The sequence below is a fragment of the Nerophis ophidion genome, linkage group LG09 (genome assembly GCF_033978795.1).
Source record: "Nerophis ophidion isolate RoL-2023_Sa linkage group LG09, RoL_Noph_v1.0, whole genome shotgun sequence".
Lineage (NCBI taxonomy): Eukaryota > Metazoa > Chordata > Actinopteri > Syngnathiformes > Syngnathidae > Nerophis > Nerophis ophidion.
The window spans coordinates 1,919,860-1,943,236 of NC_084619.1; the positions used below are offsets into that span (position 1 = coordinate 1,919,860).

The following is a 23,377-nucleotide window of genomic DNA, read 5'->3' on the forward strand; positions in this document are numbered from 1 at the left end:
CATTGGCAGCGCCTGTTCACTGCCGCTTAGCAGCATGCGAATGGGTGTTTGCCTTCCAGCAGGCCCATAAAAAATTAGAATTTTCCAAATGTTTTCCACTTTCATACATTTTTGAAAAAGCTCCATGGAGTCGTGGGTTGCCGACCCCCGCGTTGGACGGATCGTCCATCTATCCCGAAGCGTTTGAAGAAGGTTTTTTTTTTTTTAAAAAAACGATGACACGTTCTCATCAACGACGTTAATAAGCCGGCGTTCTAAAGCGGCTTTAAAAACTTGACAGCAGGCCACCGAGAGCGCTCTCTGATCTCCGCTCCACATTCAGCCCCGTAATTAAATGTGACAGCAGCAGGTCTGGCTTGATGAGGGGGCACCCCACCCAGGACAGGGGGCTACAGGTCCAAAGCTAGCCCTACGCCGCTTATGCATCCTCCTCCCCAATTTGGCCTCCTGTCGCCCCCTCAGACTTGGGGCCTGTCACGAGGCAAGAAGGCCCATTGTTAACCCCGGAGACAAGCAGGAGAGGTCATGGCGGGAGAAAAGCGGGGGTGAGCGGAGGGGAGAGAGTTGTTAGTGTTAATGAGCGGGATGCGGCAGGGGAGAATGCAGTCTCTTGCATGCGCCTCCTTTGGATGACAGATAAATCTCCGATGGGTTAGTTATTACAATTGGGGTGCAAATTGGATGGGGTTATACGGGGCCCGGACGTAGAAGTGGTACCTGCTATACATTGCTGGCCGGCATAGTGGCTGCAGCAAGGGCCGTGGGCAGTGTGGCCTGGAGTGGAGGCGTCCACAGAGAGGCTCCACGGGTGGGACAAGATGTCAGCTAGAGCCCAGTCCCCCACAGAGGAGGGGGTGAAGGGGGCAAAGGACGCCTCATGGGGCTCCCGCTTTACGCACATGGAGGGTGGATAGGATGGGTGAGACTCTGCTGGGGTGGAGAGACAAGGCAAGCCATTTTCCAGATGTGAGGTGGACACGCATGCTGTATGTACAGTATATATGTTTACATAATATATATATATACACATATATATATATATATATATATATATATATATAGGTAAATATGTATATATGTATGTATACATATATATGTAAATATACATGTATACATATATGTTTAGAAATATATATTTGTAAATATATACGTAAATATATATGTATACATATATGTATGTGTGGGAAAAATCACAAGACTACTTCATCTCTAGAACTGTTTCATGAGGGGTTCCCTCAATCATCAGAAGTCTCCTGATGATTGAGGGAACCCCTCATGAAACAGTTCTGGAGAGATGAAGTAGTCTTGTGACTTTTACCACACCTACATATTGCGCTCTACCACGGTATCCAGCACTATTTTCTGGATAATCCAATCAAGACATATATATATATATATATATATATATATATATATATATATATATATATATATATATATATATATATATATATATATGTATGTTTATCTGTATATATGTGTGTGGGTTTATATGTATATGAAAATATGTATACTGTATATATACACACACATATATATATATATATATATATATATATACATATATGTGTGTGTGTGTATATATGTAAATAAGTGTGTATATATATGTATATAAATGTATAGAGAGTTTTGCAATTTTCCCATCATGCCATGCATTGGATTTAATTGGGTGCAGTTGTAATTTTTTTTAATGGTAATGGGTCGCATTTTTCATATAATACCCACAAAGTTTAGTCAGCAGGTTGTGTTACGTGTGACCCCCCCCCCCCCCCCCCCCCCCCACAGGTCAAATGTGAAGAGTAATTTCACCACACCTCATGTGTGACTTTCAGTGGTACTTTGACTTTATTTCTGCACCATGACTAGGCAAGGTTGTTCGGAATGGGAAATATAAGTAAATGCCGTACTAGTGTTTTTTATAAAGTACACATCATAACATGAAATGACCATTTGCCACCTGTCAGACCCGTGGGTACTTTCATATATAATGGGTTGTGGGCCAAAGTAAGGATGCCGACAGGGCGTCATTTGGCCCGCGGGCTGGGGGTTGGACTCCCGGGAAAAGCACTCCTCAATTTCGAGTCTCAACATGTAACATTTCAGATCCAAACAAGCAGTGATTAGTTGTTTACATAGCAAGCAATGAGAGTGTGTTATGTCATTCCTCCAACTAAGCGGGAACACACACCAGTAAACCGTTGCAACAACACATCACGCTTGATGAATCAACCTACAACACATTAAAAAAAAAATCCCCCAAAGGTTTTCCTCGGTGTGTGCGGCGTCGAAACAAACACCGTCATCTCTCGACTTTCTTCCCCCTAAAAGCAATAATGCAAACAATCGGCTCGCAGACAGCGCCGAACCCTGCACTTTGATCTCATTTGGCTGATGAGCATCGCCGCCGTTTTCCATTCGCCTCCCTCGCCGACCCGTGCAATCAATGTGAGTTCTGTGTCCGACTCCCCCAAACCCCCCACCACCACACCCCCGCGTCTGCCGCATAGGTTGGGGCCTGTGTGGGGAAGGGATGGCTCTTTCCCGACACCATGATAGGCTCATTAGCTGCTTCCCCACATCATTGTTGTTTTACAACAAGACTGTGTGTTGCGATTCCTCATTAAGATAAGGGCCGCCGCGCTACGGCGAGGGGGGGGTGGGGGGGTGCAGCCCTGTCAGCACTGTGAACCTAATGCCGGAGAAGCAGGCCATGTAAACTGTCTGCTCTCCCGAATCTCATTTTTCCCCACTGTAAAGGTGGATTTTAACAATATCATTGTGAACCCCATTTTCCATGATCAAATAATTAGAGCGTGGCTGACATGAATACGTGGTAAAGCGCTACACTTAATTGGCTCAACCCAAACTTTGTCACATTTGCTGCGAGGATCGTTGCAATCATGCTCCCTTCTGCCTTCAGCTAATGACATAGTCTGGTTACCCTTGTGCAACGTTCATATTGTTGTTACTCAGCCAGAGGGTCAAATGTGCGAGAAAAAGAGAGCAGACCGTGTTGACAAACAATGTTGCAACCTTGTGTGTGGAATTGCCAGGTGCAGAAACACAAAAGAAGAATCCCTGTCGGATGCAGAAACCTGCAGAGAAATTTTCCCTGCAACGTTAATATTTTGTAGTTACTCAGCCAGAGGGTCAAATGTAAGAGAAAAAGAGAGCAGACCGTGTTGACAAACAATGTTGCAACCTTGTGTGGGAATTGCCAGGCGCAGAAACACAGAAGAAGAATCCCTGTCGGATGCAGAAACTGACAGAGAAATTTTCCGTGCAACGTTCATATTGTTGTTACTCAGCCAGAGGGTCAAATGTGCGAGAAAAAGAGAGCAGACCGTGTTGACAAACAATGTTGCAACCTTGTGTGGGAATTGCCAGGTGCAGAAACACAGAAGAAGAATCCCTGTTGGATGCAGAAACTGACAGAGAAATTTTCCATGCAACGTTCATATTGTTGTTACTCAGCCGAGCGTCAAATGTGCGAGAAAAAGAGAGCAGACCGTGTTGACAAACAATGTTGCAACCTTGCGTGGGAATTGCAAGGTGCAGAAACACAAAAGAAGAATCCCTGTGGGATGCGGAGACTGGCAGAGAAATTTTCCGTGCAACATTCATATTGTTGTTACTCAGTCAGCGTTTGTGGGTCTGATGGACCCATAGCATTTTTGTGGCATTTAATGCCTCACAATCAAACACTTTTATGTTAATATACTGAACAAATGTTTATTGGGAAAAGGTAAACATCTGTTCAGTATTTTAACATAAAAGTGTTTGTGAGGCATTAAAAGCCCCAAAATGAAAACGGGTCCATCAGACTCACAAACGCTGGCTGAGTAACAACAATATGAACGTTGCACGGAAAATTTCTCTGCCAGTTTCTGCATCCCACAGGGATACTTCTTGTGTGTTTCCGCACCTTGCAATTCCCACACAAGGTTGCATCATTGTTTGTCAACACTGTCTGCTCTCATTTTATCGCACATTTTACCCTTTGATGTTCTGTGTGCCTACACTCTGTCTTCCCCCTGTCTAGGACAGCTGTGTGTGTGTGTGTGTGTGTGTGTGTGTGTGTGTGTGTGTGTGTGTGTGTGTGTGTGTGTGTGTGTGTGTGTGTGTGTGTGTGTGTGTGTGTGTGTCCACACTTCTATTAGCCCAGTGGACCCGGATATCTTATATGTACTAGAAATGTGTAGGGTGGGGGTGTATGGTCATTAAATATGTATTCTGACATATGTTCTTCACAGCAAAATGAGCCAAAGTCAGTGAGTGTCAGTATCATTTTTCTTTTAATAAAAAAAAATGAAAATGGGTCCCACAGACCCGAACACCACACAAGAGTAAAGGGCTGTTGGCAACATTTACACAGACGCAGAAACGGCGCCAACTATCCAATGTAGTTCAAGCGTTATATCCGACCCTCTTACGTCAGTGTTTTTGAACCTATTTTTGAGGAAAGGCACATATTTTTCATTTAAAAAAATTCGGAGACATTACCAGCAGGAAACGCTAAGCAATGAAACTCCACCAGGTCGTTGTGCCTTATTCTGAGTTTTGTTGTGTTGTCCTGTGTGCGGTGCTTTAGTTCCTGTCTTGCGCTGTTATTTTGGCGTCCCTTCCCGTTTTTTGGGTGTTTTCCTTGTAGCGGTTTCTCGTCTTCCTTTGAGCGATATACCGCGTACCTGCTTTGTGTTAGCGAGCAAGGCTATTTACGTTGTTGCCATCCTTTCTTTGTGTGGACATTGTTGATTGTCATGTCATGTGCGGACCTACTTTGTGGACGCCGTAAGTTTTTGCTGTCGTCCAGCATTCTGTTTCTGTTTACTTTTGTAGCAAGTTCAGTTTTACTTTCGTTTTGCATAGCCTTTGCCTATGCAAAACGACCATTGCTGAATAGTATTTATTCAGCAATGGTCATGTGGTGTTTTGAGAGGTATTTATTTAAGTCGGACATCACTGAAGGCCTAGGTGGGAAACTCACGGCCCGCCACTGCTATACAGTATAGATCAAATACTGTATGTCAGTTTTTTCAACCTTTTTTGAGTACTATTGCCCGCACCTGCTGTGTTTTCGCAATCAAAACTATTGAAGTTGTGCGTACGCTATCCTTCTTTGTGAGGGACATTGTTGATTTTCACGTCATGTATGGGATGTGCTTTGTGGACGCCTTCTTTCCTCCACACGGTGTAAGTTTTTGCTGTCGTCCAGTATAGCGTTTTTGTTGACTTTCTAGCCAGTTCAGTTATACTTTTGTTTTACATAGCCATCCCTATGCTTCAGTGCCTTTTCCTAGCGGGACTTGCCTTTTGTATTATTTTTTGGTTTAAGCATGACGTACCATTTTACCTGCACCCTGTCTCCCGCTGTGCTCTGCATATTGGGATTACCAAGCTCTGCACAGCGCGGGCACTAAACTGCGCTGTTATTTTGGTGACACTTCCTGTTTTGTTGGTGTTCTCCTGTAGCAGCTTCACGCCTTCCTTTGAGTGCTGTTGCCCGTACCTGATTTGGTTTCGCAATCAAGACTATTTAAGCTGTCCTTCTTTGTCGGGGACACTATTGATTGTTGATTTTACCACAAATTGATTAACGTGGACCCCGACTTAAACAAGTTGAAAAACCTATTCGGGTGTTACCATTTAGCAGTCAATTGTACGGAATATGTACTGTACTGTGCAATCTACTCATAAAAGTTTCAATCAATCAAATTGTCATGTCCTGTACGGATGTGCTTTGTGGACGCCGTCTTTGCTCCATACGCTGTAAGTTTTTGCTGTCGTCCAGCATTCAGTTTTTGTTGACTTTGTAGCCAGTTCAGTTTCACTTTTGTTTTACATACCCATCCCTATGTTTCAGTGCCTTTTCTAGCGGGATTAGCCTTTTTGTATTAATTTTTGAATTAAGCCTTACCTTTTTACCTGCGCTTTGTCCCCCGCTGTGCTCTGCATATAGGGATTGCCAAGCTCTACACAGCGCGGGCACCAGACAACGGCACATTATCATGATTATTAATTTTCCAAAAATATTTTTGGGACCAATTAGGTGAAGTGGCATAATTTCCCAAAGCAACCCGGACAATATCTCAGGGCACACAAGTGTGCTGCTGTATTTAATACAAATGTTTGCAGTGTACTCAGTTCTGTACACCAGTGTAATGTTTGCCATTGTCGTTTTGTCAAATATCCTTCAACTTTCACCCTGAATTGTTGAGGTAATTGAAAAACAACAAAGATATGAAAGCTAAAACTTTGATGAAGGTTGCCAATCGCGAGCCCCGGAGCTGTTGAACGCTACCTCACCCCGGCCTCTGTTTTCTCAACACCCGAGCAACTGTTGTCAGACAGACAGCGGTTGGCCCACAAAACAACTTACCCGTACCAACGCTTCGTTCAAGACCAGTGAACTCTGAAACTAATCAGACACTGTGTTGCTTATTGTCCCGGAGACGAGGCCGAGGCCCGGGTAAAAAAGGGAGCCTGTCAAATCCCAGGCCCTGATGATGGAGATGGAAGATAAACTCGTGCGGTCCTTTGGGACCCTTCTCCCGCGGCAAACACATCTCGGAAAAAGAGACTGGAGACACTGTGGAGTTCTCTTAACGTTTGTCTCCAGCTCCGCAAATCCGCGCCGCGTCCGCAGACCCCATCAACCATAGAAATGGACTGTTAAGAACCTAGCCCTAGCCCTTCTGAGTGATGTGTTCAAACTACGGCGGTCTTCTCTCAAGTGGGCATTTTGTCTCTAAACACACTCCAAGGAACTTTGGAGAAACAAACCACTTTTTCTGGCAAGTCTTGATGTAGCTTTATTAGCTTAAATTCGTCATTTAAGGACTTATTGTGTGAATGCTCCAAAGTATTCACACATCTGGTTTTGTACACCAAAATTCATCTATTTATTATTCAACTTCTTCTTATTCTCCAGTTTTTGGCTTGCGCTCTACCTTCCACATGTTTCACCTGATTCAAACTGTTCCAACTGCAAACTGTTCACCCCAGTTGGGAATTGCGGGCTTTCCCTTGACAAATTCTAAAAATTCCAAGGTTTCCCAGAAATTCAGGCTGTCCGGGACATTTTTTTCCCATTCAAAATGAATTTGCCATTTTTCAAACCGATTCAAACCATTCCACCTTCGACACATTCCACCATCCCGGAAATTTAAACTACCTTTTTTCCAACTTAAAAAAAATTCCAAGATTTTCCAGAATTTCTGGTTTTCCAATAAACATTGAATAAATGTCAAAAAGCATGTTGTTTCAATTGTGTTGTAGATCATTGGTTGGAAAATGACCAAAATTCAATGGTCAAATCAACGTCACAACCTGACATTGAATACACGTCAAAAAGCATGTTGTTTCGTTACATTTGTGTTGTAGAATATTGGTTGGAAAATGACCAAAACTCAATGGTCAAATCAACGTCACAACCTGACATTGAATACACGTCAAAAAGCATGTTGTTTCGTTACATTTGTGTTGTAGAATATTGGTTGGAAAATGACCAAAACTCAATGGTCAAATCAACGTCACAACCTGAAATTAAATAAACGTTGTCAAACAGCATGTTGTTTCAACGTTGTATTTGCATTGACGAATATTGTTTGGAAAATGCCCAAAACGGTCAAATCAACGTCAGAACCTGACATTTAATAAACGTTGTCAAAAAGCATGTTGTTTCAAGTTTGTATTTGTGTTGTATTGGTCGGGAAATGGCCAAAATCCAATGTTCAAATCAACGTCAGAACCCAACATTGATTGAAAGTTGTCAAAAAGTACGTTGTTCCAACGTTATGTTTGAGTTGCTCAACATCAGGACCTAATTCAACAACTTCTCAAAGTTGTTTTAAAGTCTTGTGCCTGCTGGGTAGACAACCAGCTCAGCAATACATCAACCTTGTAAAATATTGGTTGGAAAGTGACCAAAATCCAATGGTCAAATCAACGTCACAACCTGACATTGAATAAACGTTGTCAAAAAGCACGTTGTTCCAACGTTATGTTTGAGTTGCTCAACATCAGGACCTACAAACTGTAATTCAACAAGTTCTCAACGTTGTTTTAATGTCTTGTGCCTGCTGGGTAGACAACCAGCTCAACAACGCATCAACCTTGTAAAATATTGGTTGGAAAATGACCAAAATTCAACGGTCAAATCAACGTCACAACCTGACATTGAATAAACGTTGTCAAAAAGCACATTTTTTTCAAAGTTTTATTTGTGTTGCAGAATATTGGTCGGGAAATGACCAAAATTCAATAGTCAAATCAACGTCAGAACCCGACATTGATTGAAAGTTGTCAAAAAGTACGTTGTTCCAACGTTATGTTTGAGTTGCTTAACATCAGGACCTAATTCAACAACTTCTCAAAGTTGTTTTAAAGACTTGTGCCTGCTGGGTAGACAACCAGCTCAGCAATGCATCAACCTTGTAAAATATTGGTTGGAAAGTGACCAAAATTCAAGGGTCAAATCAACGTCAGAACCCAACATTGATTGAAAGTTGTCAAAAAGCACGTTGTTTCAATGTTGGGTTTGATTTGGTCAATGCCAGGACCTAATTCAAGAAGTTCTCAACCTTGTTCTACCATGAATTGATTAACGTGGACCCCCAAGTTGAAAAACGTATTTGGGTGTTCGGTCAAACAATCGAGAATTAAACAATAATTCTTACCTAAAAGTTAGTTTTTCTTTTTTAAAAGGCCTGTTACATGTTTGAATTGGGCTGTTTTGAGTCGGCCAAGCACAGATTGAATGGATTCCAATTAGTTTCAATTGGCAAAGATGATTAGAGACAAGACTGGTTTGAAAGGAATTGAGCTCGTAGGATGAGGTATCACTTTTTTTTACAGGTTGCTGGTATGTACACAATTGCGACTTTACCACAGCTGACTAGCTTGCGTCGTAATGAGCATCATTCGTCAGGGGAGTAAATCGTCTGCAGCTCTTTCCGAGCCAACCGATCTCTCTCGCTTATTCAGGTAAACAGAGGACGCTAACGCGACTGCAACCTTGGAACTCCGACCGCAGCTATTCATTAATCATTCATCTTTAATAGATTATGCAAATTCCAGGACATAAAAAAAATCAACACGATCAATAACTGTGTGAATTTTAATTAGGAGCAGAAAAAGATTTCCAGAATGAATATAATCTCATCGCTGCCGCTCCAGTAAGAGAGAATAATTTATTGATAATTGGATGCCAGCCTAAGAGAAGCAGGCAATTTAGTATGTTTTTCTCCCAGCCTTGGCACACAGTCTTATTTGCTAATATCAAGCAATAACAACCTACATCTAATCAGTCTTTGCATGGCTGTAAAACTGAAGTAATAAAAGCAATCTGGAATAAATGTATCCGTCTAAAACAGGGGTGTCAAACTCATTTCAGATCGGGAGCCACATGGAGGAAAATCTACTCCCAAGTGGTAAAATCACGGCACGATAACTTAAAAATAGAGACGGCTCCAGATTGTTTTCTTTACTTAAAAATAGAACGAGCACATTTCGAAAATGTACAAATCATAATGTTGTTGGGTTTTAAACTTACTTATACCTGTACTGGCTCACCTGCACTGGCTACCTGTGCACTTAAGATGTGACTTTAAGGTTTTACTACTTAGGTATAAAATACTACACGGTCTAGCTCCATCCTATCTTGCCGATTGTATTGTACCATATGTCCCGGCAAGAAATCTGCGTTCAAAAGACTTCGGCTTATTAGTGATTCCTAAAGCCCAAAAGAAGTCTGCCGGCTATAGAGCGTTTTCCGTTCGGGCTCCAGTACTCTGGAATGCCCTCCTGGTAACAGTTGGAGATGCTACCTCAGTAGAAGCATTTAAGTCTCACCTTAAAACTCATCTGTATACTCTAGCCTTTAAATAGACCTCCTTTTTGGACCAGTTGATCTGCCGCTTCTTTTCTTTTTCCCCTTTGTCCCCCCCTCCCTTGTGGAGGGGTCTGGTCCGATGACCATGGATGAAGTACTGGCTGTCCAGAGTCGAGACCCAGGATGGACCGCTCGTCGGGACCCAGGATGGACCGCTCGCCTGTGTATCGGTTGGGGACATCTCGACGCTGCTGATCCGCCTCGGCTTGAGATGGTTTCCTGTGGACGGGACTCTCGCTGCTGTCTTGGATCCGCTTTGAACTGAACTCTCGCGGCTGTGTTGGAGCCACTATGGATTGAACTTTCACAGTATCATGTTAGACCCGCTCGACATCCATTGCTTTCGTTCCCCTAGAGGGGGGGGGGGGGGGGGTTGCCCACATCTGAGGTCCTCTCCAAGGTTTCTCATAGTCAGCATTGTCACTGGCGTCCCACTGGATGTGAATTCTCCCTGCCCACTGGGTGTGAGTTTTCCTTGCCCTTTTGTGGGTTCTTCCCAGGATGTCGTAGTCGTAATGGTTTGTACAGCCCTTTGAGACATTTGTGATTTAGGGCTATATAAATAAACATTGACTTATGTCAGGCTTGCCACTGACAGTTTGTTTGTGTTTTAGTTTCTCCTCTGTGTGTTTAGTATTTCCTGTCCTTAGTTCCTGTCAGCACTCTTATTTTGGTTCAGCTTCCTGTTTGTCTCCTTGTGTGCTGTTTTCCCTCAGCTGCGGCTGATTGGCAGCTGGCCACACCTGGTATCTATCAGCTCGATCCTATTTTACCTGCTTGGTTCCTCCAGTCAGTGCTGGATTATTGTATTGTCATGTCGCTTGTGTATTGTCGCTCCTGTCATGTCGTGTCTTTGCAGCGTAGCGGTAAGCTATATTTCGGTTGCGGTTTTTAGCTTACTGTCTTTTGTTCCCTGCTTCCAAGTTTGTTTTTATATTACATGTACAACTTCTGTTTCCTGCTCAATTCTTGCTAGCTTCCATGCTAAGTTCCTTTTTGTTTTTTAGCTCCAGTGGTAGCTCCCTTAGTTTGTTATCCGCCCATGTGCGCACTTTGTGTTAGTACCCTTTTGTTGGTTTTTGTTCTATTATTTAAATTAAATCATGTTTTCTCACTCCATGCTCGCCTCCATCTCTGCATCTTGGGGTTTGTCAACAACAAATGTTGACAACTTAAATGTTGCGGCTAATCGTATTCAACCTTTATTTGTTGTTATTTATACTTTCTGAATAAATGATGTGATAATGTTCATCGGTCAACTCATTTAGTGTTAATTTTCAATCCCATCAAGATAAAAAAAATAACATCAAAATCAAATTACAGGATGTTATTTATGTAGTTTGCTCATTTTCCTCGACTGGTGTACTAACATTATGTGGTTTATTTGTTTTTACATATGTAGCATCATCTACAAAGATACAAAGAATTGCTATCGCGACATCTAGTGGACGCATTTAGAACAGCAGCTTCTTTCATTCAAAATATTCTGCTAATTTTTACACTTCGCAAAATCATCTCGCAGGCCGGATAAAACCTGTTTGCGGGCCTTGGGGTGTACCCTTCATTTAGACACTACAATAATAGACTAGGGTTTTTGTACCGGTACCAAAATGTATTTCGATATTTTCGATACCTTTTGATACTGTTCTAAATAAAGGGCACCACTAAAACTTGTGTTCATTTTCAATCTATCAAAACAAAAAAATAATTAAAAAATCTAATTACAGGATGTTTGCTAATTTTTCTCAACTGAGCCGGTATGCATTTTTTGCTATTGCGACATCTAGTGGACACATTTAGAACAGCAGCTTCTTTCATTCAAAATATTCTGCTAATTTTTACACTTCGCAAAATCATCTCGCAGGCCGGATAAAACCTGTTTGCGGGCTTTGGGGTGTACCCTTCATTTAGACACTACAATAATAGACTAGGGTTTTTGTACCGGTACCAAAATGTATTTCGATATTTTCGATACCTTTTGATACTGTTCTAAATAAAGGGCACCACTAAAACTTGTGTTCATTTTCAATCTATCAAAACAAAAAAATAATTAAAAAATCTAATTACTAATTTGCTCATTTTTCTCAACTGCGACATCTAGTGGACACATTTAGAACAGCCACTTCTTTTATTCCAAAATTTTGGTTAATTTTTATACTTAGCAAACTCTTCCCGCGGGCCGGATAAAACCGGTCCGCGGGCCTGATCCGGTCCTTGGGCCGTACGTTTGACACCCTTGGTTTAGACACTACAATAATAGACCAGGGTTTTGGTACTGGTACCAAAAGGTATTTCGATACTTTTCGATACCTTTCAATATTTTTCTAAATAAAAGGCACCACAAAAACTTGTGTTAATTTTCAATCCATCAAGATGAAAAAATAATGTAAAATTCTTAATTACAGGACGTTATTTATGTCGTTTGATCATTTTTCTCGCCAGAGTGTGGTTTTTGCTATTGCAACATCTAGTGGACACATTTAGAACTGCAACTTCTTTCATTCAAAAATTTCGCCTCATTATTATACTTAGCAAACTCATCCCACAGGCCGGATAAAACTTGTTTCCGAGCCTGACCCGGCCCTCAGGCCATACGTTTGACACCCCTGTTTTAGACACTACAATAATAGACTAGGGTTTTAGTACCGGTACCAAAATGTATTTCGATACTTTTCAATACTTTTCTAAATAAAGGGCCCTATTGGCTTTATTTTAACAAAAAAAACTTAAGGTACATTAAACATATGTTTTTTATTACAATCGAAGAAAAATGTTGTCCTTAAATAAAATAGAAAACATTCAAGACAACTTGTCTTTTAAAGGTAAGTAAGCAAACAAAGGCTCCTATTTTTTCTGCTGACATATGCAGTAACATATTGTGTCATTTATCATTCTATTATTTTGTCAAAATTATAAAAGGACAAGCTGTAGAAATTGATTATTAATCTTTTTGTTCATTTACTGTTAATATCTGCTGATTTTCTCTTTTGACGTGATCTATCTACACTTCTGTTCAAATGTAATAATCACTTATTCTTCTGTTGTTTGATACTTGACATTAGTTTTGGATGATACCACACATTTAGGTGTTGATCCGATACCAAGTAGTCACAGGATCATAGATTGGTCTTATTCATATGTCCAGGGACATATTTCCAGTGTTTATAAACATAATATACATTTTTTAAAAATGAAATAAGATGTTTTAATGTGTGAATGTGAGTGTGAATGTTGTCAGTCTATCTGTGTTGGCCCTGCGATGAGGTGGCGACTTGTCCAGGGTGTACCCCGCCTTCCGCTCAATTGTAGCTGAGATAGGCGCCAGCGCCCCCCGCAACCCCAAAAAGGGAATAAGCGGTAGAAAATGGATGGATGGGTGTTGTGATGTCAAAAAATATTGACGTAATCATAGTAGTATCGACTGGATACGCTACTGTACTTGGTATCATTATAGTCCATGTTAGGTGTAGATCCACCAATAGCATTTGTTTACATTGTAGCGTCATAATTGAAGTTCTCATGTGACCAGGGATGTTTAAAAAAAATATACATTTTTTAATAACGAAAGAAGATTTTGTAATGCCGAAAAATATTGACATAATCATAGTCGTATTGACTAGATACGCTACTGTACTTGGTATCATTACAGTGGATCTTAGGTGTAGATCTTAGGTGTTTGTTTACATTGTAGCGTCATAATTGAAGTTCTCATCTGTCCAGGGGCCCTGCGATGAGGTGGCGACTTGTCCAGGGTGAACTCCGCCTCCCCTCTGATTTTAGCTGAGACAAGCACCAGGACCCCCTGCGACCCCAAAAGGAAATAAGCGGTAGAAAATGGATGGATGTGTCCAGGGACATATTTCCTGACTTTCTAAACATAATATACATTTTTTAAAAACGAAAGAAGATGTGATGCCAAAAATTATTGACGTAATCATAGTAGTATCGACTGGATACGCTACTGTACTTGGTATCATTATAGTCCATGTTAGGTGTAGATCCACCAATAGCATTTGTTTACATTGTAGCGTCATAATTGAAGTTCTCATGTGACCAGGGATGTTTAAAAAATATACATTTTTAAAAAAACGAAAGAAGATGTTGTGATGCCGAAAAATATTGACATAATCATAGTAGTATCGACTAGATACGCTACTGTACTTGGTATCATTACAGTGGATCTTAGGTGTAGATCCACCAATAGCATTTGTTTACATTGTAGCGTCATAATTGAAGTTCTCATCTGTTCAGGGGCCCTGTGACGTGGCGACTTGTCCAGGGTGTACCCCACCTTCCGCCCGATTTTAGCTGAGATAAGCACCAGGGCCCCCTGCGACCCCAAAAGGAAATAAGCAGTAGAAAATGGATGGATGTGTCCAAGGACATATTTCCTGACTTTCTAAACATAATATACAATTTTAATAAACGAAAGAAGATGTTGTGATGCGGAAAAATATTGACGTAATCATAAGAGTATCGATTAGATACGCTACTGTACTTGGTATCATTACAGTGGATGTTAGGTGTAGATCTACCAATGGCGTTTGTTTACATTGTAGCGTCATAATTTAAATTATCATGTGTCCAGGGACGTATTTCCTGAGTTTATAATCATAATACACATTTTTTTAAAAACAAAGATGATGTGATGCCAAAAATATTGAAGTAATCATAGTAGTATTGACTAGATACGCTACTGTACTTGGTATCATTACAGTGTAGATCCACCAATTGCATTTGTTTACATCAGTGGTGTCAAACTCAAATACAGAGCGGGCCAAAATTTAAAAGTGAACAAAGCCGCGGGCCGAGATTGAACAAATGAATCCTTTAATAAGGACCCAAACAAGTTTTGCATTGAATATTGAACAAGCACGGCTTATATAACTTTATAGTGACATGCAAAATCCAGTTTCAAATAATAATAATTAAAAAATATCAACGGCATATCAAATAAAATAAAAACACAAATTTAATGCCTCTTTTTGGCGGCGGGTTTGAGTTGGGGCGGGGTTTGGTGGTATATTGGTGGTATATAGTAGCGTTCCGGATGAGTTAGTGATGCAAGGGGTTCTGGGTATGTGTCCGGTTGTGTTTATGTTGTGTTTCGGTGCGGATGTTCTCCTGAAATGTGTTTGTCATTCTTGTTTGCTGTGGGTTCACAGTGTGGCGCATATTTGTAACAGTGTTAACCTTGTTTATACGGCCACCCTCAGTGTGACCTGTATGGCTGTTGACCACTTATGCCTTGCATACACTCGTGTGTGTGTATGAGCCGCATATATTATGTGAGTGGGCCGGCACGCTGTTTTTATGGAAGAAAAGTGGACGTGGCGACATGTAGAGAACGCCAAAAGCAGTACTTTTACGGCCTGACCCAATATTATTGTCCGGGTGGAAATCGGGAGAAATTCGGGAGGGGCACTGAACTTCGGGAGTCTCCCGGGGAAAATTGGGAGGGTTGAGGAGTATGAGTATTAGCGGTGAATGTGGTGTTTCAGCGGCGGGCCAACTCTAATGTTCATTTGATATTGCCTCTGTTGAGATCAGCTTTTTGGATCCTCCACATATTATTGGTTATTGTTCCATTTTTATTTTCACTCTCCATCCGATCCTATTATTTCCTGTTTAAGTCGGTCACCATGGTAGCTTATCAGTTTCACCTGTTTCTCACGGCCCTGCACACCTGTCCTCACTAATCACCTGCCTTACATAAGCCTGCATCTTTTGTTTGTTCAGTCTGGGATCCAAATTTGCTTTCACGCAACAAGTTACGCCCGCACTCTGTCATCGTATGTATATTCTCGCTCAGCCATTTGTTTATTCCAGCTCTCATGCTGTATGTTTTGTTTTACTCTTTAATGTGTCTATGTGCCAGTTTAGTTCTTATTTTTGTATATCCTAGCTTTTATGCTAGCGTCTCTGGTTTGCCTTTCATTAGCACCAATGTTTTGTTTCATAGATCCTTTTCGTTAAATCAATTGTTTATATCTTACCTTTGCTGTGTTCACTTGTTGACGCATCCACGAGGGAATCGAACCCGGCATCACAATGTCGAACAGACGTAACAGCCTCAAGGGCCAAATAAAATGACACGGGGCCAGAGTTTGACAGCCATTGTTTACATTGTAGCGTCATCATTTAAGCTCTCGTGTGTCCAGGGATGTTTTTTCCTAAACTTATGAATATAAATGAATTTAATGTTGGTCAAGTCTTGGCTTTTTGCACGCGTCGTGCTAGGCGGCCCCCCCCCCCAGGTGTCTCGCAGGCCACCTGCTATGCGTATGCTCCCCAGAGCGAGACTGCTTTCATTGGAGGAGTCCGGCAGAAAAGGAAGAAAAAAATAAAAAAAGCACACCTTTCTTCTCTTGAGGCCCAACTTTCTGGGTAAATCCACCTCCCACATACTCGGGGAGGAAAAAAGGGGGTCTTTCTTTTCTGATAGCTTAGGGTCTGAGGAGGGGGGGGGGGGGGGTTGGCAGGGATCATTTGAGAAGGGCTGATGCAGTTTTCAATCATGCTGTCCTCGTCTTTGCTTCTCTTACAATTATAGGACTTTTATTAAAAAAGGCTGGCATGTTAGTCTCAGTAAACCTAACCTCTCCTGGGAAGAGCAGCCACAATGAAGCCATATTTCAATTAACCGTCAACCTGGACGAAGCCACGGTGCGATCCAGACTTGGGGGGGGGGATCATGTGATATTTATTACACTGCACCTGCACCATTACCCGCCGGTTCACACAACTCTAATTTTAGCACTTTTGTCTCTGCATTTAATCTTGAAGGTCCTACTTCTTCTTCGCAACGAGGCAGGCAGCCAAGCGCCGGGCGACCGCGGCTCGCTGTCAATCAGCGGGCCATCAAAGCCTTTGATGACAGCGGCGAGAACAGCAGCTGTCTCTTACGAGAAGTGTTCTCTTTTAATCTGTTAGCGGGCCCATCCAACTCTTACACCAGAAGCATGTTAACGATTTTTTTTTTTATCACCGCCGATGATGGACTGCATCTGTCCTCTTTAGAAACTGCAGAATTGTTATTAAAAAAAAAAAATGGCAATTTAACGACCATAAGTCAGTAGTAATGAACAGGAAGGGCGATAAATTGCAGTTTATTTACGATTAATGGAGTTTTAAAGCTTGGAATTTGAATCCAATATCTTGCAGGATGTGGGTAATTATCATGAGCCTTAAACCGGCTGGTAAAATGCAATTTCTAGTAATCCGCTGTTACTGCATTGATAGTGCGCACTAGTATTGTCTTAATACCAATATATTGGTACCAGTACCAGTACCAAAATAATTTTGATACTTGTAGGTACTTTTCTAAATGAAGGGGACCACAAAAAATTGCATTATTTAGCTTTACTTTAACAAAAAAATCAACAGAACATTAAATATGTTTCTTATTGCAAGTTTGTCCTTCAATAAAATAGTGACCATACAACACAACTTGTCTTTTATTAGTTAGTAAGCAAACAAAAGCTCCTAATTTGGCTGCTGACATATGTGTGTCTTTATCCATTCTATTATTTTGTCCAAATTATCAAGGACAACTGGTAGAAAATTCATTATTAATCTACTTGTTCATTTACTGTTAATATCTGCTTACATTCTGTTTTAACATGTTCTGTCTACTGTTAAATTGTAATAAGCACGTATTCTTCTGTTGTTTGATACTTTACATACATTTTGGATGATACCACAAATTTGGGTATCAATCCGATACCAAGTCATTACAGGATCAAACATTGGTCATATTCATGTGTCCAGGGACATATTTCCTGAGTTTATAATCATAATATATATTTTTTTTAAACACAATGTTGTGATGCCAAAAAATATCAACGTAATCATAGTAGTATCGACTAGATACGCTACTGTACTTGGTATCATTACAGTGGATTTTAGGTGTAGATCAACCAATGGCGTCTGTTTACATTGTGCAGGGAATTATGGGAATTTTTTCTGTAGTGTTTATGTTCTATTGCGGTGCAAATATCCTCCCAAAATGTGTTTGTCATTGTTGTTTGGTGTGGTTTCACTCTGTGGCACATGTTTATGACAGTGTTGGCGTTGTTAATATCGGCTTACTTTCTTTTTTAACATGTTCTATCTACACATTTGTTAAAATGTAATAATCACATTTTCTTCTGTTGTTTGGATACTTTACATTAGTTTTGGATCATTCCGAAAAATTTGGGTATCAATCAGATACCAAGTAGTTACAGGATCATACGTTGGTCACATTCATGTAAAAGGGACATATTTCCTGTGTTTACAAACCAATTATGTTTTTTTTTTATAAAAAATGTTGTGATGTCGAAAAATATCGACGTTATCATAGTAGTATCGACTAGATACGCTACTGTACTTGGTATCATTACAGTGGATGTTAGGTGTAGATCAATCAATGGCGTTTGTTTACATTGTGCAGGGAATTATGGGAATCTTTTCTGTAGTGTTTATGTTCTGTTGCGGTGCAAATATTCTCCCAAAATGTGTTTGTCATTGTTGTTTGGTGTGGTTTCACTATGTGGCACATGTTTATGACAGTGTTGGCGTTGTTAATATCGGCTTACTTTCTTTTTTTAACATGTTCTATCCACCCATCTGTTCAAATGTAATAATCACTTATTCTTCTGTTGTTTGATACTTTACATTAGTTTTGGATGATACCACAAATTTGGGTATCAATCCGATACCAAGTCGTTAAAGGATCATACAATGGTCATATTCATGTGTCAAGGGACATATTTCCTGAGTTTATAAACATAATGTAAGTTTTTTTTAAACAAAAGAAGATGTGATGCCAAAAAATATTGACTAGATACGCTACTGTACTTGGTATCATTACAGTGGAAGTTAGGCCATGGCGTTTGTTTACATTGAGCAGGGAATTCTGGGAATGTTCTTTGTAGTGTTTATGTTCTGTTCCGGTGCAAATATTCTCCCAAAATGTGTTTGTCATTGTTGTTTGGTGTGGTTTCACTATGTGGCACATGTTTATGACAGTGTTGCCAATGTAAATATACGGGTACTTTTCAGAAGAGTTATAGTCCCGAATGTGATTCATTAGTATCGTGGTACTATACACATCGGAGCTCTAGTAAAAAGAGCTCAGCAGCGCATGCACTTTTTGCGTGGGATGAAAAGAGCACAGCTCCCTCCCCGCATTCTCAGCACATTCTCCAGAGGCACTATAGAGACCACCTGCTGACCAATAGCATCTCTGTCTGGAATGGAGCCTGCAATGCCTCAGACTGGAAGTTTCTCCAGAGAGTGGTGAGGACGGCGGAAAAGATCATCAGGATTCCTCTTCCTCCTATACAGGAGAAGGCAAAAAGCCGCTGCCTGACCAGGGCTCAGAAAATCTGCAAAGACTCCTCCAACCCCCACCAAGGACTGTTTTCACTGCTGGACTCTAGAAAGAGGTTCCGCAGCCTTCGTAGCAGAACCTCTTGGTTCTGTAACAGCTTCTTCCCTCAGGCCGTAAGACTCTTGAACGCATCATAATTAAATTATCCCCGCAACTCCCCACAAAATGGATTAACTCGCTGGAATCAGTGTTAATTTTGACAGCAAAATTTGATTTAGTTTTAGTCATAGTCTTTTGACTAAAATGTAATTTAGTTTTAGTCATAATTTAGTTATTTAAATTGTTTTAGTTTTAGTCTAGTTTTAGTTGAGGAAACATCATAAGATTATAGTCGCCGAAAACTACAGTAGATTTAGTGGACTAAAGGGTAATATGTCAACTTTCCCTTCAATTTCTGAAAGTCAACGCAAAACAGCGGAAAAATCACCGATACAAGTCGTATTTTGATGAAAATCATGTCTCGAAGTTAGTATTTCAGGAGTCCATCCATCCATTTTCTACCGCTTATTCCCTTTCGGGGTCGCGGGGGGCGCTGGCGCCTATCTCAGCTACAATCGGGCGGAAGGCAGGGTACACCCTGGACAAGTCGCCACCTTATCGCAGGGCCAACACAGATAGACAGACAACATTCACACTCACATTCACACACTAGGGCCAATTTAGTGTTGCCAATCAACCTATCCCCAGGTGCATGTCTTTGGAAGTGGGAGGAAGCCGGAGTACCCGGAGGGAACCCACGCATTCACGGGGAGAACATGCAAACTCCACACAGAAAGATCCCGAGCCTGGATTTGAACCCAGGACTGCAGGAACTTCGTATTGTGAGGCAGACGCACTAACCCCTCTGCCACCGTGAAGCCCGTATTTCAGGAGTAAGCCGTGTAATAAAGGGGATAACGTGGAGTGAGTTGTATGTTGTGGAAAATGCTTACCTGGGTGTGGATTTGGGGGTGATTGGACTGTAAATGTCGCTTCAAGTTTGTTGTGTTTTTCCCCGTAATCCTGGCGCTGCTTTTCTTACACGGCGTCTTCTTATCTTTGACCTCAAATAGAAAATGTCCCCATATGTCCTCTCTCCTCCTCCTCCCCGGCGTTGACATGTTGTCTTCTGCAGCGCATTCCCAGGTCAGTCTTAAACGCAAACTACCTCTACGTAACTTCTTTACCACGTGGCTCTGATTGGTTCTCTTCCCAACTCCTCCCGCCTCTTCCTAACCAAATGAGTTCCGATTGGATCTCGTCTCTGGCAGACATTTTCATCTCGTTTTTATACGTCGACGAATATGTCGATACACCTCGTCATCGTCTTAGTCCACGTAAATTATTTTTCGTTTAGTTATTGTCTCGTTTTAGTCAGAAAAAAAAGGTCGTTGACGATAACTATGACGAAGATTTTTCGTCAACAAAATGAACACTGGCTGGAATAAAAAAAAAAAGACAATATAACATACATCCATAATCCTGGATGCATATGAAAAAGTGCAATGTATTTATCTGTACATCCATCCATCCCTCCATCCATCCATCTTCTTCCGCTTATCCGAGGTCGGGTCGCGGGGGCAACAGCCTAAGCAGGGAAACCCAGACTTCCCTCTCCCCAGCCACTTCGTCTAGCTCTTCCCGGGGGATCCCGAGGCGTTCCCAGGCCAGCCGGGAGACATAGTCTTCCCAACGTGTCCTGGGTCTTCCCCGTGGCCTCCTACCGGTTGGACGTGCCCTAAACACCTCCCTAGGGAGGCGTTCGGGTGGCATCCTGACCAGATGCCCGAACCACCTCATCTGGCTCCTCTCCATGTGGAGGAGCAGCGGCTTTACTTTGAGTTCCTCCCGGATGGCAGAGCTTCTCACCCTATCTCTAAGGGAGAGACCTGGAAGCTCATTTGGGCCGCTTGTACCCGTGATCTTGTCCTTTCGGTCATGACCCAAAGCTCATGACCATAGGTGAGGATGGGAACGTAGATCGACCGGTAAATTGAGAGCTTTGCCTTCCGGCTCAGCTCCTTCTTCACCACAACGGATTGGTACAACGTCCGCATTACTGAAGACGCCGCACCGATCCGCCTGTCGATCTCACCATCCACTCTTCCCTCACTCGTGAACAAGACTCCGAGATACTCGAACTCCTCCACTTGGGGCAGGGTCTCCTCCCCAACCCGGAGATGGCACTCCAACCTTTCCCGGGCGAGAACCATGGACTCGGACTTGGAGGTGCTGATTCTCATTCCGGTCGCTTCACACTCGGCTGCGAACCGATCCAGTGAGAGCTGAAGATCCCGGTCAGATGAAGCCATCAGGACCACATCATCTGCAAAAAGCAGAGACCTAATCCTGCGGTCACCAAACCAGAACCCCTCAACACCTTGACTGCGCCTAGAAATTCTTATCTGTACAGTAATCTATTAATTTATATCTGCACCTTACTGTTTTTTTGTTTGTTTTTTTCCCACAGGGAAGACCCAGGACACGTTGGGAAGACTATGTCTCCCGGCTGGCCTGGGAACGCCTCGGGATCCCCCGGGAAGAGCTAGACGAAGTGGCTGGGGAGAGGGAAGTCTGGGTTTCCCTGCTTAGGCTGTTGCCCCCGCGACCCGACCTCGGATAAGCGGAAGATGATGGATGGATGGATGTTTTTTTCCCTGCACTACCAAGAGCTAATGCAACGAAATTTCGTTCTTATTTGTCCTGTAAAGTTCAAATTTGAAAGAAGGAAGACTAACTCTAAGTCTAAGTCTAAGTCTATACTAATACCGTACAAGCCTAGTTCACACTAAAGACTTTTGTTGAAAAATGGAATGAGTGGGAACATAGTTGGGATAAAGTAGTTGTATAGAACTGAATTATATTTATATAGCGCTTTTTCTCTAGTGACTCAAAGCGCTTTACCCAATATCTAAGTTACATTCAAACTAGTGTGGGGGGCACTGGGAGCAGGTGGGTAAAGTGTCTTGCCCAAGGACACAACGGCAGTGACTAGGATGGCGGAAGCGGGAATCAAACCTGGAACCCTCAAGTTGCTGGCACGGCCACTCTACCAACCGAGCTATACCGCCCCACAATAGAATCATTTCAGAGGGTCTGGGTCAGGGATGGTTTGGCTTGGCCCACCAAGAGTGGTTCCCCAATATTTGTATACATTGTCATACTCTTCTAGGCTCACAGAATCATTGGCGAGAAGTTTGCCATCCGTGGAATTCGATGCTCTGCTCCACTTCAAATGTTGTGACTATGGAATTCAACTTTTATTGTGCAGCTGTATGCTTATCATTGCGCCCACTGGCACATTTTTTTTTTACTTTGGCCCATTGGAAACAGAATATTTGGGAACCTCTGGTCCAAGTGTCAGGGTAATACTTTGTTGTGTTGGTTGACTTTGGACATTGGCGGTCCGACTGTACCTGTCACCACCGAGTAGCTCTGGGACACGCTGGACGCCAGGTCGGAAGTGCCGCTGCTGGAGAGGCTCGGCTTCACGTCCTCCAGGCCGTTGTTTAAGGACGGGAGGGAGTACTCGTTCGCCTGCATGGATGCAAAACAAATACAAAGTACTGTAAGACTTGTAAGTATATTATAGTGGAAGCAGGGTTTTGCAGAACTTTCCACAGGATTCCTATAGGACAGGGGTGTCAAAGTCAAATACAGAGTGGGCCAAAATATAAAACTGAATAAAGCCGCGGGCCAAGGTTGAACAAATGAACCTTTGAATAGGGACCCCAACAAGTTTTGCATTGAATATTAAACAAACAAGGCTTATGTAGCTTTATAGTCACATACAAAATCCAGTTTCAAATTATAATAATAAGTAAAAAATATCAAATAAAATTTACATAAAAATTGGGGGAGCTAGTTAGTGCTGCAAGGGGTTCTGGGTATTTCTCCTTTTGAGTTTATGTTGTGCTACGGTGCAGATGTTCTCCCGAAATGTGTTTGTCATTCTTGTTTGGTGTGGGTTCACAGTGTGGCGTATATTTGTAAAAGTGTTAAAGTTGTTTATACGGCCACCCTCAGTGAGACCCTTATGGCTGTTGATCAAGTATGCCTTGCATTCACTTGTGTGTGTTAAAGCAGCATATATTACGTGACTGGACCGACACGTTGTTTGTGAGGAGGAA

The 23,377-nt window shown here is 41.9% G+C and overlaps 1 protein-coding gene across 1 annotated transcript in view; it reads right to left on the reverse strand.

The window, feature by feature from the left end:
- Window positions 1–23,377, reverse strand: part of pax2a (paired box 2a) — a 93,187-nt gene that overhangs the window by 6,198 nt on the left and 63,612 nt on the right. Inside the window, exon 6 of the mRNA XM_061910038.1 lies at window positions 22,664–22,784. Within this exon, the coding sequence (XP_061766022.1) occupies window positions 22,664–22,784 (121 nt within the window). The remainder of the gene's footprint in view (window positions 1–22,663; window positions 22,785–23,377) is intronic.